The sequence below is a fragment of the Sebastes umbrosus genome, chromosome 16 (genome assembly GCF_015220745.1).
Source record: "Sebastes umbrosus isolate fSebUmb1 chromosome 16, fSebUmb1.pri, whole genome shotgun sequence".
Taxonomy (NCBI): Eukaryota; Metazoa; Chordata; class Actinopteri; order Perciformes; family Sebastidae; genus Sebastes; species Sebastes umbrosus.
The window spans coordinates 9363649-9383814 of NC_051284.1; the positions used below are offsets into that span (position 1 = coordinate 9363649).

Consider the following 20166-nt stretch of genomic DNA (forward strand, 5'->3'; position numbering starts at 1 on the left):
TTCATTTATTACTTTCGATTCGATCATTCAAGGATGGATGTGATGTAGAGGGGTTGTAGCAAATGAGATGTTTGATCCATGGGCAGCCACTTACTGCCGCTGTGTTTTCGCAAATTGGATTTCAGTCTTTGCTCTGCTACTACCTTGTCATTTTTCTATTACCCAAAAATGTTCTCACATTGATTGCAACACGCTTTTTGATTGATACAGCCTCCACACAAACACACATAATCATTTCAGTCTTGTGAAAGGTTTCAACCGGCACAAACCTATGGAAATGTAAAGGCTGAATTCAAGAACATATAAAAACATGTACAGAAAAGTGGTACCATAGATTCTGGCTGGCATCCTGGTTAAAAAGGTGCTTAATGTGGCCATTCTTAAAGGGATAGATTGGATATTTTGAAGTGGTGTTGTAAAAGGTACTTATCCATAGTAGGTGTATTACTTACAATAGATGACGGTCATCATGCCACCAGTTTGGAGAAGCAGACAGGAGTACTGACGTGGGATCAAAGCAATGTACTGCTGTGGACGGGGCCGGCAGCAAAAACGCAATTTAGCCACCTAAAATAAAGGCCCACCTAAAAAAAAATCAATATCAGTTATAGTGTACGCTATATAAAGAATATTTTCACCGCTTTACCTTTCCGTCAGACTGACTTTTCCGGCAGGTAAATGAAGCTGTTATCTGGTGCTTTAAAGCCACGAGACTCCATTGACTAAAACAGTAAATTTACCTTGCAGTATACAGGAGTTGCTGGTCTACCGCTGCCTCGATCTGTTAGATTGTTTGTGTTATTGTGAAACACCAAAGTCATACACTTGTAATCTATATTCACGATTTGCTTGGCTGTAACTGTGTAACCCCCCCCCCCCCCCAGCCGGAGCTCCATCTACCACAGTGTCGAGGGTCCCCTCACCTACGTTCTCAACGGGGAGCTGATCACTGAGCCACGTCCCCTGCCCATGCCCCCGATGCTGCCCCCGCTGCCGCCCCAGCCCCTGCCCAGCCACACATCCCAGGCCTCCTTCGTCTCAGCCCTGGCCATGGAGGAGGAGAGCTCAGTGGAGGCGGAGAAGACGGCTGAACCCGGACCTGTGACCCGCCAGCCCCACGTCATGGCGTGCTACCAGAGCTACTTAGCCCACTACCAGGTAATGGCTTTTTATGAAAGCAGAAACTAATGCTAATGCCTAGCCTGTTTATTTTCACTGTGATTACTTCTTTGGTTCAATCAAAACTCTCTTTACTTCACCTCCGCCAGGTCTCAAATTGGTCTGTCAAGCAGCCCACCAATAAGAGGACCTCCAAGTCTTCTCTGCACCGCCCCTTAGATTTGGACACACCTACCAGCGAGGAGAGCGCCGCCTCCTTTGACCAGCTCTCTGTTCCCAGCTTTAAGGTCTTTGACTAATAACTAACAGTCTTTGTGTGCATATAGTGAGATAAATCAGCATGTAATACTATAGTTGAACTTCAGAATGTTGTCTTGGTATTGGCTGTTAAATGGTTATATGTGCCCATCCCCAATACACCCAGGACATCTGGTTTAGGGTGTAACATTTTCTTTTATATTACAGGTGATAAAGCAGGGCCTCTCAGCCAGCTCTCTACTGGACAGAGGACTTCAGCTGATGGGAGAGAACAACAGGTATTTAAGACACATTGTTTTCACCCAGCTTACCCTTAGTATTTACAGTCAAAACCTATCCACTCAAGAAAGGGTGTTTTTTGTATTTGTCTATCTCCGTGTACTCAACAGCAGTAATATTACTATGTGTTGCTTCACACTGTCCTTTCAAGTAGCAACATATTCTGTGTTTTTTATTATTAAAGAGGACCTATTATGCTCATTTTCAGGTGCATACTTGTATTTTGGGTTTCTACTAGAACATGTTTACATGCTTTAATGTTCAAAATACGCTTTCATTTTCTCATACCGGCCCAGTCTGCTCTGATTCGTCAGCTGGCCCACTCTGTTGTGATTGGTCAACTTAACTAAATTCTTCGGACTCCAGCTCCACTCTGACTAACTTTGTTTGAGGGCGTGTCAAACTAGCCGTTTTGCAGGTATCATGCAAATGTGTTACTTGGTGACATCACCACGTTACGGAAGAAAAGGCGGGACTTCAAGCAAGGCGTTTCAGGCAGTTCAGGAGTAGTGTTTCTGTGGGGGAGAATAACTCCCTTTTACATGCACAAAAAAACGATATAACACATGGAAAGGGAAAAAGCACAAAAACATAATAGGTCCTCTTTAATATATAATGTATGATCAGAGATTTTCTCTTTGTTCCTCCACAGTACACCATATACCCCACTGGATAAGAGGGCCATGGAGAACACAGATGAGGACACCACGACAGATGACTGGACTCTGGAGCAGCCCTTGGCTCAGACCAGGACCACTGCCATCGTGGAGGTGAAGGGAGCCGTCAATGTGGTGCTCACCCCCCTTGTGGCTGAATCCCTGGACAGGTATTCTATGCTTCATGTAGTTTTATTTCATCAGTGCTTGTTGTTTAAAGGGATAGTTCAGATGCTCCATGGTCACTGTATTATCTACAGTACATGACGATCGGCACGCTCCCAGTTTGGAGAGGCAGACAGCAGTACCGGCAAGGGAGAAAATCAATGTACTGCTGTGGACGGGGCCGGCAGCAAAATCTATTTAAGCCACCTAAAAAAGTCAATATCGGTTTAAGTGTACGCTATATTTAGAATATATTCCCCACTTCACCTCTCCGTTAGAGAGCCAACAGTGGACTGAAGCCATTATCTATGCTCTCTTCAAAGCCACCAGACTCCATTGACAAAAACAGTAATTTTACTCACACAGAACACAGGATTTGCTGGTCTACCGCTGCATCGATCGGTTAGTTTGTTTGTGTTATTGTGTGACTTTGATGTTTTAAAGGGTTAATTTGAACAACAACAAACAAACAAACTAACCGATTGAGGCAGCCGTAGACCAGCAACCTCCCGTGTTGTGCGAGGTAAAATTACTATTTTTGTCAATGGAGTCTGGTGGTTTTGAGTCAGCATAGATGGATACATTGGAATTGTCGGAAAGGGCTGTCTGACGGCAAGGTAAAGCAGTGAAAATATTCGAAATACACTTAAACTGGTGTCTAAAATGCGTTTTGCTGCCGACCCCGTCCACAGCAGCACATTGGTTTGCCCCTGTTTCGGTACTCCTTTCTGTTTCTCCAAACTGGTGGCATGCCGACTGCCATCTACTGTAGGTAATACACTGACTATGGATAAGTACCTCATACAACCCCACTTCAAAAAATGTTAACTATCCCTTTAAGACAATTTAATCCCTATGCACACTTCATCTTGGATCTAAAATTCCTGCTGACGGGGCTTCAGAGTCTGGTCTCGCTCTTGGTTGCCTACCAGTGTGGATCCTTAGTTTGCCAAAGGCTAACAGTGCCGGGTTTACAATGGCCTTATAAGCACTTAGCTCTTGGCTAGTGCAGCGTGGAGATGAGTAAACTGCAGCTTGGAGGTTGAAGAGAGGCCAAACTTCCAAGTACTGACATCGTAAATTTGATTACACTTGGAAAGGGCAATTTTTACATCAGAATCAGCTCTGATAAAACACTTTGTGATACAACTATAAATAATTAAAACAAAATACCTATAACCCTATGAAATGGTATTGTTTTATTAGAGCTGTATGTCTGTTTCGTCTCTTTCAGGTACATCGAATCCATGGTCCACTTTGCCAGTATCCGTCATCCCGCAGGCATTCTGGATGACCTGCATGGGAAAGTCCTCAATGAAGCCTATCAGATCAGCAAGTCCACAGTCACCGAATCCGTAAGCACAACAGTGAACAGAACAGAGCAATATAGCTCGACTGTGTTAATATTTATTCATCATGATGGAGGTTTTTGAATGTTGACTCTAATATTAGTTGATTCCAATCACAAAGGGGAAGCTGTAATTCCTGTGATAGTGTCAGATGTGCCGCTCAATTATTTATCAATAGTATGAAATAAGTGTTTCTATTCTAAATGTGTTAGTTAGGCGGCAACAGATGGATGGATATTCTAAATGGTTTTGAGATTTGACACAAATCATCTTCCCAATTTCAAAGTGTTTTTTTGTTGCCTGATAACTGTTTTGGATCTGGGATCCCCACAGAGCCAAACAGGCAAGCAGGAGCACAAGCTGTCCAAGACAGAGGGCACGACCCCTGGCTCCCTCAACATCACCCAGGGCCAGACCGACCTGTCCGTCAAACCGGATAATGTGAAAATCAAGGGCCTCCAAGCCAATGTCTCCATCCCCAAGGTAAGACCCGTGACCCGGAATAATGAGAGGCCAGCAGCGTTCCTCGAGCTCTGCTCCGACCAAGAGAAGTTCAAGAACAAGCACAGATTCATGAGCACTGATGTCGCTTTACATTCAGACTATGAATATACAATGCGCTCAGCATTTGTGTAGAATAGTACCTCTATGAAATATAGCATATACCATCAAAACCATTCAGATTCTTCTTTTTTTATTCCACTGAAGGGAAGTTAGAGTCTGTTTGCACTAAAAGTTTGAGTGGATAGATAATACATTTTTCTCACTTGTAACTATTGCAATATAGATTTTTCTACTGCCCTCTGTATATCTTCATATAGAAAAACACCAAAACAATGTTACATTTGGGGAAAAATAGCCGCACACAGTATACTAATCTTTTTTTATTCTTCCCTGTGGAACAATAATTTCTCTTTTTAAAAGATATTCTTGTGGGCATGGCTATTATTTAGGTATACAGCATTCCGTTTTTTCAAGTTATTTATTAGAGAACGATACTTTCAGCGCAGTGGGGTTTAGTTCAGCTTTGTTTAGTTGTCTTTTTGTTTGGTTCTCCTCTCCTGCAGGTGAACCTTTGCCTCCTGCAGGCCTCTGTAGAAGAGGGGTCGCCGTCGTGCTCCAATAAGTGTGTCACACACGTTTCTCTGGTGGCGCTCTGCTTCGACAGGATCGCCACCCAGTTCAGAATGAACAGGTAACGCCTCCACTCTTCCTCATGTCACTGTGTTTGCATGTGTGTGTACAATTACTAAGCTTTTTGGAGTACGTATCTGCTATACATGCTTTAAAATAGGGATGCACCAATACAGATATCGGATATCAGGCCGATTCTGACTCAAATAAGTGGATCGGATATCGATGACAATGGGGGCGATCTATTCAATTAAATTCTAACTTTATATACTATATACATTATATACTGGAATTTTAATATCTGTGTACGTTTTGACCAATTTGTTGCTGCATTAAAACGGTTTACACTGTAATTCCTGTTAATTTTGAAGATTTTATTACCAAGTTGCTGGTGTACGATTTATTTTTTTAATGATAAATAAAATTCAGTAAATTTATATTTAATTATTTATTTGTTACATTTTTTTTTTTATTAAGTTAAAAAAGCAATATTTAAGCCTGTTGTTGCCTTACAGTACACATAAAATAAATGATCCCACACAGCGAGGCATACAGCTTATTTATTAAATACTGCTATCGGATTGGTGCTCGCTCGGTATCGGCTGATACACCAAAGCCCAGGTACTGCTATCGGGACTAAAAAAGTCGGATCGGTGCAGTGCATCACTACTTCAAAATGCCTGCTGGCACATTCAGTTGTGGTTGTTTGGAGTGCCATTCACCTTAAAACGAATTCAGTAGGGTGACAATCTTTGGGAATTTGGGAATAATTCACTTAGATTTGTATTCTTCTATTCATTCAACTAATTCTCATTTCCAAAAGGTGATGTTTGTTTTGTACTCTGAACCAAAGTGTTTAAAGCACAAAATCAACAAAGTGTATTTCTTGTACTCCACAACATCTGACATGTGCCTCACTTGGTATAGTTTTGGCTTTTTTATTTATTTATTTTTTAAATAACTGTTTTATTGCATATGTCATAAATCTTAGCATGGAGGTGAGTTTTATTCTATTTTTTTTTATTATTTTGGAAACCTCAGCTCCTCTAAAAAGTCTAAAATAAACTGTGGCCAAAATACAGACACCCAGACTTTTAAGGACAAAAATGTCCCCATTGAAACCACAATTATTGATCCTACATCCATTTACAGCATAAAGTCATGCATTCTATTATATCCGGCTTTCAATCTCGAGGTCTGACTTCAAAATTGTAGTGTTTACTATTTCCCACCAGATTGTGTAGGTTTCCTGCATAAAAAGTACAAATGCATCAGAATCGATGTTAAACACTGGCATATCCCAGACTGTGAAAAAACAATTCCCCCTAGTATTTAGTATACAAACAATAATTAAATGTTTTCTTGATTAAAAAAAACAACAACAGTGGCATAATGTAAACAAACATGCATTAAAATGGTTTGAATTCTGAAAATGAATGAATATTTGGTAGTGATATTCAGGACTGACGTTGGTTAAAAGATTTAACTCTGTGTAGTGGAAAATGATATTAATATATAATAATTTTATGGCAGTTTTTTGACGCTGACATCAGCAGTGAGGCACAAAGGCAGCCAAGCTCAAATATAAACACACATTTTCTTTCTACTCTTTTCAGGGGTATTGTAGAGGAGACGCCCAACACCACGGAACATGGCCGACCGTCCGTCATGCTGGAGAAGTACGCCTCGGCCACCAAGATGCAGCCTCAGTCCTCTGGCTCGCTGCGCTCCAACGCCGGCATCGAAAAAGGCAAAGAGATCGCCGCCAGGCTCAACATCCACCGCATCCACAGCCAGCTGCGAGGCCTCGACTCCACAGGTTGGTTCAGGAGGACGACTAACCTTTTACATAACCTACAACCTCTGTTAATATACTATACTACCTGTCCCAAGACAGTCTGCAAAAGTGCCCTCATTTGACCTACAGTACGAGGCAAAATACTGAGACCCTTTGACTTTTGTCATTTTCAGATTTCTTTTGTTCTCCCCGAGTACTTTATTGTCAAAATGTGTAACAGGGAACTTCATAATAATGTAATATTTTCTAACAGTTGCGTTGTTTCTTCTGCTTTCGTAGACATTGGCACATGTGCCATCACAGCGATCCCTTTTGAGAAGTCCAAAGTGCTGTTTGGCCTGGAGGAAATGGAGGAGTACTCAATGGTGGACGAAACCGACGCCCAGATTGCAGGGGGCGATCTCGGCCGCTCCGCGACGTCTCTTGAGAAATGGGGCTGGATCATGTTTGAATGTGGCATCGAGAACCTCACAGTCAAAGGTAAAAAAACATTACTTACATCGAGACGTAGCGATACAAAAAAAAAAAAAGCCCAAAGAAGAGTTGTATCAGGAGGGATGAAGGGAATTTGTGTACAGATTTGTGAATATATTACACTTTGTGTTGCAGGGGGCCGTCAGTCAGGAGCCATTCTTTACAATTCCTTTGGTGTGATGGGACGCTCAGACACTGGGGGGAAGACGGGCATGTCCAAGTCCAATGGTTCGACAGGCTCTCAGACAGGAAGCGGTTACAGCACCGACGTCTCTGATGACAACCTGCCAAATGATGCTATCAGCCCCGCCTCGGATGCCAATGAAAACTCGGACTCAGAAGACCAGGTGAGAAATGCGGAGAATGCTACTGTAAAATGGCTAAAAAAATGGCGTACCTCCGTTTTTTTATATTCTTTTTTTGCTCAGGTTAAATAACAAACTAGGTTGGAACCAACACCAAACTTGCTTTAACCCTACCCAAACTAGCTTTGTTTGAGGGCGTGCCAAACTAGCTGCTAGGCAGGTATTATGCAAATGTGTTACTTGGTGACATCGCTACGTTACGTAAGAAAAGGCGGGACTTCAAGCAAGGCGTTTCAGGCAATTCAGGGGGGGAGAATAGTACCCTATGTAACTTTGCAGACCTTTTTACATTCCCCAAAAAACTTTATATCACACTAAAGGAAAGGGAAAAAGCATAAACGGTCCCCTTTAAAGTTTAAACCCAGTTAATATCTGAGTTTTTACCGTGGCATTTTAGTGTCACAGAGCTTGACATCCTCTTTTAGTTGATTTTCCTGAGGCCGACAAACACATGAAAAAGCCTTTTTAGCTCCGCTGACAGTGACCTCAAACTTTCACTTAATGTGAGGAGAAAATTAATTCTCTTTGAGCCGATTTCTTCTTCATTTTATCTGCAGCTGTCGGCTTATTGTGTTAAAACGTAACGTAGGGCAAGCTTACAAGCTCCTAAATGACATAGAGATTGCATGTGGGTGTGAACTTGTTAACATAGAATCAAAGCTCTACTGCACTGATCTGAAGTGAGATGCACATATGCGGCCAGTGTCATTTTAAAGTGGTGGATTATTATTTTTTTTTCTCTTTATTTTCATTGTTTCTATGTTATTATTTTTGCAAATATCGCTGCCTATTGCCAGTCTTTGATTCAGATTTGAGTAATATTCTTGCTCACACAAAATTACTTCAATAAGCCTGGTTCAGACGGTTATCAAAAAGTTACATTCATTCGAAATAAGAGCAAGAAGAAAGAGATTAAAGTCATCAAACTAAGAAAGATCCACTCTGATCTTGAAAATTAGCAACGATGGCAAATCAAAGCTATAATCAGGTGATGGTGTTGGGATTGTGTTGTGGCTCCAGTTACAGAGGATAGCGGTAAATCTATTCCAAAGCTGCAATACTGGAACTCATTCCCACCAGCCAGTCTCATCCACCCATTGAATCCCGGCGTTCTCTTGTGCTCTGTAGGACGAAGGAGTCGAGTCAGATGACCTGAAGAAGGACCTTCCCCTCATGCCCCCACCGCCTGACTCCAGCAGCATGAAGCTGACCATCAGGGAGATCTGGTTCAGTTTTGCTGCTCCCACGAACGTGCGTTCGCCTTCGCAGGCCATCTCCAGGTACGACTCCCAATGATACATATGGACCTCTTTACACAAATGCTTTCACATACAGTAAGTCCATGATTTGTGCTAAAACTAGATGTTCAACACATTTAGGAAAAAAACATGTTGTTGAGCTATAAGTGTCAGTTGTGTGGCAGTGAGATTGGGCCTCAACTAGCAACATTCTCTTAAATTTCTCTTATAGTTTCCCTTAATTTTCTGTTGAGATAAAAAAATAAGAGTTTGAAGAGTCTGAAGTCAGCTCCAGATGCACCGAACGTTCTTAACCATCCAAATCTGCTATTACCCAGGTGTGCTGAATGACGAATTCCACTCGACCATAAATTGGAGGCGTGTGGTCGATTGTTTATTATTAAAATAGGTAATGCCCCTTAAATACTATGTAAGGACAGGTGTCTGGCACATGCCAAAGAATTGGAGAGATGGCGCCAAGAAAAGGCTGTAAGAAGAACTTCAGCATTAGTGTAATTGAGATATTGTTAAATAACCTTAAACAAAGTAAACATATGATTAACTAGATAAATGGATAGACAATCATGCGATTAATCGCTATTGAATATTTTAATCGATTGACGGCCCTAATTTTTTTAAGGTAAGAAGAGAATCCCAGAAATCAATGTGCACTAACAAAATAAGAACAAATTGTGGATACGAACAAAAATGAGAGGAAATTTGTTCTTATATCACTTCCTGCATGAGGCCCAATGTGTCCTATTATCTGCTGGAGAGAGGTTTTTTATAAAAATTCTCGCCAGACAATTTTTTAAAGACAACTTTTGTTCCCCCTGGCAGCCGTTTGCATCAGCAACATTGCTGCTGACACCGATCTGTCAGTCTCACAGGTCAGGTACAGGTCTGAGTTTTTCAGAAGCAATTGTAGCACATATCTTGTGTCTGCAGTTGAGAATATAAGAACAGAAATCAATTCTTAACCAACTTGTCAGATACATCTTGGCAAAAGTTGATGACATCATGATAATATATTACTTGCTGTGTTTTATCTGAAACTAGAGAAAAAAAACTATACATCAAGATAGATTGATCAATAGTTATTCTAAGGTGATCAAAGATCTTCTGACTCTCCGTTGTGTTTACAGGCAGTTGAATCTGCTCAGCACAGCAACACCCGCCATCGGAGCCTGGCTGGTTCCCATCGACCAGCTCAAATCTTCTCTACGTAAACTGGACATGGAGGGAACACTGCGCGTGTGCGCCGTCATGGGCTGCATCATGACCGAAGCTCTTGAGGTCAGCAATGACCTCTGTAGACCCAAACAAATTGTCCCATATGAAGAGAAAAGTCCAGTATCCTCTGATTGCATTTAATGCATCCGCATTTTTTTTTTTTTTTTAAATCAAACCAGCTTTTTATCAGCTTGTAAATGTAACATCTAAATTTACTTGATTGTATGTGCACTAGTTTCTTTAATTTTAGCTCTTTGTGTCATTCCCCCAAACAGAAAAAGAGCATCCACATCCCCATCCGGAGCAAGTACAACCGCGTGACCAAACGAGCCCGCTACCTTCACGAGAATCCCTCCTGTATGCTCTGTAACATCCTTCACCGCTATCTGCAGCAGGCCGACTACTCAGTCATTGAGGAGGCCACCATGGTAAGTGCGAGGCCTACGAATTTAACTTTATTATCTTCATTTTCGGAAACTCTCCAACTTGACCATGTGTAGTTAATTGGCTACTAAAATTGATATGGTCTCATTTGAACTTACAAAAAGTAACTGCCAATTATTTTAAGTGGCATTAAGTGCTCTTGGCTGCGCTTCGCTATTTTAATTAATCCCTTACCGGTGGCACTAATCCAGTTCTCCTTTCCATCCCAGAATGATGGGGTTCCAGCCCTTGTGACTCTAAAGAAGGGTCTGGTTGCTTTGGCCAGACAGTGGATGAAATTTATAGTGGTTACTCAGGGCTTCAAAGCTATCGGTCTGATGAGGCCCAACCAGCTTGCCAAACCCAAGGAGCCTCAGCAGAGCCTGGGCGAGACCATCCTGGGCCTGGACAACGGCGCCGCGCTGCAGAGCGACACCAGCGCCGACGGAGCCGAATTCGAATTCGACGCAGGTGGGAACTTACAGCTTTCAGTGTGCTGATACCGTTTTTTGACCCACCCATCTGTTACAGCAGATGGGCAGGGGAACTCTTAACCTCCACTTCTCAGTGTATAGCACAGATATAAATAGACTGTTACCACTTGTTAGACATAACCGATACGGTATGAATGAGTAATGTGGTTTCTTCTCGGAGTTTTATTTTATGTCGTTATTGTGAAGCCACAGTGAGTGAACACACCATGTTGCTGGAGGGAGCCTGCAGTCGCCCCCCGCCCAAAGAAGCCAACTCTGGTCCCGTCAGCGGAGTGGAGATCATGAGGAAACTGTCCAAGTCTCATACGCACAACGAGTCTGCACTCAGGATAAAGGTACAACTTTGTCAATCAGTGTATCTTTATGTCCCAGTTTTCTGTTGTAAATCCATACTGGGTTGCATGAGATTGTGCAGGTATATCTAACAAATGCAACCCTACACATTTCTAGGGCCAACTACCATTATTTACATTACATTATTGATTCATCTGCAGTTTATTTTCTCAATTGTTTGTCTATAAAATGTCAGCATACACCTTGTTTTGTCCAAGCAACTGAACAAAACCCAAAGAAGTGCAGTTTCCTATCATATAAGACTAAGAAACCTAGAATATATTCACCTTTGAGAAGCTAAAGGAAGTTGTTTTTTTTGCCTTTTTAATTTTTTATAAAGCATTTGTTTATTGGGAACTTAAAAATGAATATACAATATAGACCATTTCTTTAAGCCAGTGGCTGATGTGAGGGACATGAGACGTTTTTTCAGTAGAGTTCGGCATTTAACACGGGATGTCTGGATTAAATGTATTTGTCTTTAAAGGGGTAATGTAAGTTCTCATTATCCAGATGTATCGAGTCGTTTTAAGTCTAGTATTTATCGAAAGCCTTTGGGCCGCAGTAAAAATCTGACTCTGTTCGCAATCCAGGACATCTTCATGCCATGATGCTCTTTTAGAGTCAGATGATTCTTCTTTTAGTTTCTATGCTCCCCACCTGTGGAACAAGCTTCCTGAATACCTGAGGTCTGCTAAAACAGTCAGCTCATTTATGTCAGCTTTTAAATCAGCATCATTGTTTACTGCGGATTTCCAATAAATTAGATACTTAACTTATTTTTAACCTTGAACTATTTATTTGCATGCTCTTGCTTTTTGTTTTTATTGCTTTTTAAAATGCAATTTATATCTAATCTAACTAGTTATCTGCCTTTTCTCGCTTTTTGTATTCGTTTTAATCTCTTAAATGACATTTTAATGTTTTCTTATGCGTCTAACGTCTTATGTTTGATATATTCCTATGCTCCTGTAAAGATCTATAACCTACTCTATAAACAAAATTGCCTTGCCTTTAGATTTAGATTAAAAATGTGTTGTAGAGCTTTTTGACACTTTTGCTTAAAATGTTAATCGCTTGTCAAGGTAGTTGCCGATTTAATGTTCCGTCGATTGAGTAATTGATTGATTGACTAATCGTTTCAGCTCTACACATTTCCACACCAGTACTGTATCACACTGTTTGTAAACCAGAACAGTATGCAGTTTTCCTTAAACCCAGCCTAGTCGTCCAGTGAGAGAGAGTTTCAAAGAAAAAAGATGTGAGGTTGCCAGTACATGAAAAATCTTCCTGTGCAGCCATACGTTTTTGAAAAGACATACTTTGTAGCAACCAGGATGTTTTGGCAAGAGTTATATCACTTTTCCCAAAGGAGGAGGAGGTTAACATAGCGAACTATCAGAGACACAAAGAAGATATATTCTTGTTTGGGGAATACTCTTTTTACCTTCCTGGAGGACATGAACAGTACTGTAAGGAAGCAAAAAAAAATTATAATTCTGGTTATCCATTTTCTAAGGCTGATTTTTTTTTTTTTTTTGTCAGGATCATTTTTTTGCTTTTGTGAGAGTTTGTTGTTGAAGTACTCACTTTGCACCGCTACCCCATGTTCTAAAAAGGACTAAAAGCATTCATGTTTCCTTCCAGGTGACTTTTAATTTTACTGTCATGCCTTTCTTTTGGCTAGAAGTTTATTTCAATCTGCGCTTATCTGCCGTTAGGAAAAAAAATGAACGCGTTTAGTCCTACGTAGAACATGGGGTAGTGATGCACTTCAGGCACTATTACCAAAAAAAAAGTAACTGAGAAAAATGATCCCGACAAAACTGTTTTTTTTTCAACTGTTCTCAAGTCATAAACACACGACAGAAAACTATTTAGATCAGACTTTAAAGAAATCTAACTTGCCTCTCAGGGCTTCCGTAGAACTGAACCCAAAATGGAAAAAATAAAATCCAAATACACTAAACCAAAAACAGTATAGTTGAAATTAATCGATCAGTCGATCGACTAATTATCGATCGAGGAAATTAATCAGCAACTATTTTAATAAAACAGTTTTAAGCAAAAATGCCAAAAATTCAGTGACTCCAACTCCTCGAATGTCTCATCTATGATGGTCAATTTAATACCTTTGACATTTGGACTGTTGATTGGACAAAACAAGCAACAGACATTGACATCATCTAACCTTTTATAGACCAAACAGTTAATCAATTAATCAATGAAATAATCACCAGATTTATCAATAATGAACGTAATCATTAGTTGCAGCCCTGAAAAAGTACTAGTAGTACTACTAGTTAGTACTTTCTAGTTAGAAAATGACATTTCACAGCAGACAGTGCTGTCGTGACTGTGGTGTGAAGGTGATTCCACTGTATGACAGCCTTGAGGGATGTGAGCTGGCACTGTGTGGAGAGATGACATTTTCCTCATAAAATAATGTTTTGTTCATCCCATCTCACGGTCTGCTATTCAGCTCTTTTGTCAAAAAAAGTATTACCTCGACTTCAGACTATTTCCATAACGGATCGTGGCTGTCACCACGCATCCCACTCATCTTTGGAACATAAAAAGCCACAGGCAGTGGTATAGTGTGAACATAATCTGTACGTTTGTCACACCCAGGGCTCCCATCCATACCAGTCGCTGAGCTACACTAGCGGTGACACGGCGGCTGACTCACCGGCCCATGTGAGCCGCGCAGGCCTGCCAGCTAAGGACAGCCCCAGGAAGGAGAGCCTCCTGAGTAATCTGACAGGCAGCTTTCGGAGTCTGCACAACCTGCTGGAGGGCATGCCTCAGAGGAACGAGCCGTCTGCCGCCACCGCAGCCAAGAGCGGCTCCCTCACTCGCACAGGTACCGCTGATGTTATGTCGCACTGTCGCTGATCACGAGAATGTGGAAGGTTCTAGTAACCGCAGAATAGTGTTGATTACAACATGTAAAAAGTCTCCTTATCATTTTTGCTGCAAGGCTGACCTCTACCGTTCAATAGGGTGAATAAAAAACAAACCAAAATAGATTCACAGCTTGGTCGCTCTTCGAGCACATGCCCACAGTGAACTAATACGCAGAGTGCTACGAGTTATTTACTTTCTTTCACACTCTCAACATTCAGCGACCCCTGCTGATATCACTTTGCTTCATGAAAGCAGAAATACTACATTCAAGCTTTTGCAACACTGTCTAACAAAACACACCAGAGAGGGAACTGCATAAGAAAAAGAAGTGTAAAAAGAAGGGTTTGGATTCCTCGTTGTAGTAAAAGACCATGACTGTTTATGAGAATGTGTGTGTGTGTGTATTGTGTGAGAGCTTGAAAATTGAACACACCCTGGCTTCGTCCAAAATCGCATACTATGCACTAAAATACCCAATATGTGTCATTCAACCTACTTTTGTTAATAAACAGTAGTATGTATCTATTCGGACGCACTGAGCAGTAATTTACATCGTCCTGAGAGCCTCCTTGCCAGTTGGAGTTACGTAACCAAGGTAACCTGTAACAACCTGATTTGTGAGAATCAAAGTCTGAACAGATTTAAGAAATATATTACTCCTAGCAAAGTGAAAATTTTTCTCTACTTACACTTAAATTTAAGCGTTATTGACGTTACATAGCTGTCTGTCAACGTTTGTTATGAATGTTGTCGTCACTACCACATTGCATTGTGGGATATTTCTGCTGCCGTAGTGTCAAGCGTTGCATACTCCAATATTTCACTGGAAACAGTATGCAATATGAGTACTATTGGTTTCATACGAAGGTTTCGGACGTACTAAAACATCTCACATAGTGTTTTAGCGTACTAAATAGCATGTTAGTATGGAATTTAGGACACAACCCCTGTCTTTGTCATAACTTTTATGATCCCTAAATTTAAATTTACATCAACCACACATGCCTCGATGATGCAAGATGAAAAATTATCCGTGAACATCAGTTGGTATTTTCTTTGATGTCCAGTTTTTTTGTAGTGTGTTCCATGATGTAATGTGCTCTCAATCTCTTTCTTCTGTGGCTCAGGAAACAGTTTGGGTACAGACATGCTGACGGAGCACCCGCTGCTGTCGGAGCCCTCCTCCGTCAGCTTTTACAACTGGATGTCCAACGCTGTGGGCAACAGGACGGGGGCCGTCGTCCAGGACTCGCCGGTTAACCGCTCCCAGCACAACAGCCTGCAGACAGGTCAGACATTGTTTGTCTTGAAAGGGTGTTTTCCATTTGTCAAATCCTCATTGTATATTTATTAAAAATCTTATTTTTATTCAGAAAATCCATTAATATTTAGATGAGTATTCCAGTTAGTTCAGATGAACTCACTTCTGTGGAACCTTGAGGATAAACTATTAATGTTTTATTACAATGCTGTTCGAGTTGATGCTTATTGTTAACACCTTCACGCTTTACTTAGTACAGTAGTTTTACTAGACCCACTGGATTCTCCTGGCAACCACTTCCACTACCAACCACTACCAACTGTTAACAGTCCAGAAGGAGGTCAGGGGTTGTTGCTCAGTGTTGTGATGATGGTGTTGGTGAACTAGCTGGCTAGATAGCAGTTAGTTTGTCCCCTTATGTTAGTTTGATAATCACATAGAACTCTGTGTCAATCTATCCCAAAAAAACAACAAAAAACAACTGGAAACAGGTATGTTGTCGGTGTCTAAATATACTCAGATTAAACACATTAATGCTGGAGGGAATTGGTTAGAACCAAAACATGTTAGTGGAGTTTAGCAACCTTAAATCCCACCCTCTGTTCCTCTGTACTCCCACTCATCTTCTGAGGCTACATCCACATTAATATGCCGTTTTAAAACAAAAACGATCTGCGTCCTGACGTTCGTTTTAGCTCCGTTTCAGAAATATTCTCCATTCTTACTAACACGCCTGAAAACGCATATGACATGACCAGTCACATACACTGGGCATGCTCGTGTAAACAGGAAGCAGGATTTCTACTCTGCGGTTGGTTGCTTAGTTGCAGAAAATACCACGGAGGAAGAACAGCAGGGGCAAAAAAATCCAAATCACTTGAATAATAGCTTGAGCATGTAGGCAGTATTAGCATTATAAAATGCAGAATTTAACTGCGCAACTGCTGCAAACATAGACAGCAAGGTCAGCAACGCCTGTAATTTGTTATCCATGTTGAATTAACCGCAGGTGGTCGATGCTGATGTTGTTTGTTTTCTTGTTGGTCACGTATTAGGGGCGTGGCGAATCAGGGAAGGACACGTCGTGACTGATAAGATGCAATCAGGAACTGCGTCAAAGTTTTTCAAAAGTCTCCATATCCGCCCGTCCAGACTCAAACGCAATCCTGCAGTTTTCAAACTATAGAGGGGTCAGCAGTCTCTGTTTTTGGGGTTCGAATACGCCGGAGTAGTGTGGACGCTAGGCGTAAACGTAGCGAAAGTTATGCGTTTTAAAATGAAAACGGATTAATGTGGATGTAGCCTGAGTTACAAACAGCTGCACTTGTTCCATCCTCCCTCAATAGTAGTTTAATATTTACTTTGAAAAGATACATCTTACCTTCACAATTCAGCAGAGCACTACTGATTGTGTGGGTACCATTATTTTGTGTGAAAGGCTGGATTTGTGCCCAAGACGATGTTGTTATCCACTCACCCAGATGTCAATCACTGACAGCATAGCAAATTAGCCCGAGCAGCTCCTCACAAACACATTAAGTGAGTAAGGATGTGATGCGTCTGTTCAGAGTTCCAAATTGTGCATAAAATGGCCATAAAGTTCCTCTCAACACTCCCTGTGGTTGGACGGTTGCCTTCCATTTAATTCACTCTAACGTCTTTGTTAAGAGGAGGTGGTGAAGTGTGTCACCCTACAGCGCTTCACTCACTCACTGCTGCTTATATTTACATGTCTAATAAGAAGCTGCCACTGAGCTGCTCTGGTGTGAACGTACCCTGCAGGAAAACACAACCGCAGCTTACCGTTGGTCTGTTACACCACATGTATCCCAAATCTCCTCTCTTCCACACCCTTAGGTGGGACGTGTAACCTGCCCACGATTCCCTCAGCGTCAGACTTCAACACGGTGCTGTCCAGCGACCAGAACACCCTGGATGGGACCCCCTCCCAGCACTCCCAGCACAGCACCAGCCAGGACGAAATGGCCGACATTGAGGAGGGCAACCAGTGCCCAGCTGCTGTTCAGTTGGCCGATGCTCAGGTGCTGTGGATACACCTGTCTGCCTTTCTTTGTCATTTGTTCCATTGTTGTGCTTGCTGTCTAAACATTCACCAGGGAGGCAGTTAACATGATATCTGCAGCTCTTTAATAAGTCTTGAATTATGTGATTTCAAAATATATTTAAGGGCTGTCAATCCATTCAAATATTTAATTGTGATTCATCACATTTTTTATCTGTTAAAAATGTACCTTAAAGGGAGATTTGTCAAGTATTTAATACTCTTATCAACATGTGAGTGGGCAAATATGCTGCTTTATGCAAATGTATGTATAAATTTATTACTGGAAGTCAATTAACAACACCACAGGTACTGCATTTAGCATAAAAAATATGTTAAAATCATAACATGGCAAACCAAGACTTCTGTCATAGTCCAGTGCTGACTGGACTATGACAGAAGTCAAGAGACCCCCTTGAAAAAATGGCCATGCCAGTTTTTCCTCACCAAAATTTAGCGCAAGTTTGGAGCATTATTTGGCCTCCTTCCTGACAAGCTAGTATGACATGGTTGGTACCAGGGGATTACTTAGGTTTTCTAGTTTCATATAATGCCAAAACTAGCTTCAAAACAGAGCCCTCTACAACCTCTGAAACATCGATTGCGTTAATGCATTCAAGAAATCAGTGGCGTTAAAGCAAATTCTGTTATTATTATTATCGTGTTAACTTTGACAACCCTAATTAAAATACATCAATTTGCAAATGATGTAAAGTCTCTTATGCCAATAATGTCACCTATGCCAGCTTGATTCATGTTTATATTCTTAGGTGTCACAAATTCTATCTGCAGAGCTCATGGTTCTGTGGACACATCACCTCTACAAAAACCTGTGCTCATTTTGTGCCTTGATATCTGTTTTCCCACCCACAGGTTGTTTTCAAGCCTTTGCTGAGCTACACGGGCATCCAGGCCCAAGACGCCACTCCTCTTAGTTACAAGATGTATTTCGGAGAGCACCTGTCTTTTTCTGGCAACCTCGAGTGTCTCAGAGCAGACATCGTGGACTCCGACACCTCCAAAGAGCGGAAAAACAAAAGATCCAGGAGGTAAAATAAATCACAACAATAAAACATGATTAAGACATTAACTTACCATTCTTTTAGCTCGCCGTCTAATTGTGAGTACAGAATGTCTGCTAAATACAAACATAACCCTCTATCTTTAGACAAGGCATGGTGAACCTTCCTCCGCTGGAGTTCAAGCCAGCGCTGCTGATTGAGACCTTCAGCCTGAACGCGGTGGTGATGGAGAAGTCGACCAGCGCTCCGCAGGGCCCCACCGCGGCTCCGCTCTCCTTCCACGACCTCAACCGCCGCCACTACAACACATTCCACTGCGATTTCACCACGGCCTGTCAGGCCATCAGCCAGCGCGTCGACATGGCCCTGGTGCGCCTCATCCACCAGTTCAGCACCATGATCGACGACATCAAGGCCACGCAGACCGACATCAAGCTGAGCCGCTACACCGCCGGCTCGGCCTCCCCGACGCCCACCTTCAAGGCCCGGCCGTACCGCCACTTCAGGTCCTCCGACTTCAGCCGCAGCTCCCGGGGCAGCATCAACGGGGCGGGACGCAGCGGGACCCAGACCCTCAAGAGCAAGAGAGGGGTGGGCGGAGGGGGAGCAGGTGGAGCAGGCGGCGCTGGGGGTATACCTCCTAATGGGCCGCCGTCAGGAATGGACACACTGGGGAGGAGGGAGCCTCGAGGACGCAGCTCCCTCGGACGTTCAGAGCGACGCACCTCGAAGGTAACGATTTACGCTTTTGAGGAGTCATCTTTTAAAAACACAAAGGTCAGAACCGTACATTTAAATAAGTCATTTACAGGATTATTTGTAGACATTCAACCTCGACAGCATAAACACTCTAAATGGGTCTTCCGTCAGATATTGATGTTGGCAAACGCCGCAAAAGGAAATAAACTTGAAACCCATTCACAGTGTTTATGTTTTCATATTTAAAAAGGTCCAATAGATTTCCCAGTTTCAGCACCCCAAAGCAGGCCATTTCAGAGTTTTGCCTTCTTTAATCTACAACAGCCAGTACTAGGGATGGGCATTTAAATCAAAAGTACTATTCGATGTCGGTCTGCTATTCACTGGGAACTATTCAATCATCCTTCAAAGATTGCCCACGCCACCCCCCCACTCCTCCGACAGTAAAAATAAGGGAAAATGTGTAATTTGTTAAGACAAGACGATAGTTGCAGAAACTATTTGATTTTTTTTAATATAATTTAAAGGTCCCATATTATAAAAAAGTGAGATTGTCATGTTTTTTTTATTATAAAGCAGGATTGAGTCCTATATAAATACTGTGAAAGTATCAAAACACTCAATCCACAGGGAAATATACACAGCCCGTATTCAGAAACTCTGCATTTGAAACAAGTGATGTCACAAACATACAATATTTAGACCCTTGACACAGTTTAAACGTAAATATTCTAAATGTGTCCCAGTTTATTCCTGGTTGCAGTGTATGTGAATGTCATCAGCTGACAGGAAGTACACATGGACCCAAGCTGTTGCCTAGCAACCCAATTCTGTTGCTATTCCATCAAAATGCACTAAAACGGAGCGTTTCAGACAGAGGGTAAATACAGGTATATT

General features: G+C 41.8%; 1 protein-coding gene across 12 annotated transcripts in view; it reads left to right on the plus strand.

Annotated features, from left to right (window-relative positions):
* The window catches only part of kiaa1109 (KIAA1109 ortholog), a 108498-nt gene that overhangs the window by 37991 nt on the left and 50341 nt on the right, over positions 1–20166 (plus strand). For 11 of the 12 annotated variants that reach the window (XM_037746754.1, XM_037746751.1, XM_037746758.1 and 8 more), the window contains 20 exons: positions 885–1158; positions 1269–1406; positions 1585–1655; positions 2309–2482; positions 3712–3832; positions 4160–4309; positions 4894–5021; positions 6577–6779; positions 7038–7238; positions 7368–7579; positions 8726–8877; positions 9981–10131; positions 10344–10496; positions 10722–10962; positions 11172–11320; positions 13950–14181; positions 15353–15514; positions 17344–17528; positions 18422–18597; positions 18717–19302. In XM_037746754.1, the coding sequence (XP_037602682.1) occupies positions 885–1158; positions 1269–1406; positions 1585–1655; positions 2309–2482; positions 3712–3832; positions 4160–4309; positions 4894–5021; positions 6577–6779; positions 7038–7238; positions 7368–7579; positions 8726–8877; positions 9981–10131; positions 10344–10496; positions 10722–10962; positions 11172–11320; positions 13950–14181; positions 15353–15514; positions 17344–17528; positions 18422–18597; positions 18717–19302 (3859 nt within the window). The remainder of the gene's footprint in view (positions 1–884; positions 1159–1268; positions 1407–1584; positions 1656–2308; positions 2483–3711; positions 3833–4159; positions 4310–4893; positions 5022–6576; positions 6780–7037; positions 7239–7367; positions 7580–8725; positions 8878–9980; positions 10132–10343; positions 10497–10721; positions 10963–11171; positions 11321–13949; positions 14182–15352; positions 15515–17343; positions 17529–18421; positions 18598–18716; positions 19303–20166) is intronic. The other variant, XM_037746753.1, reaches the window with a different exon arrangement.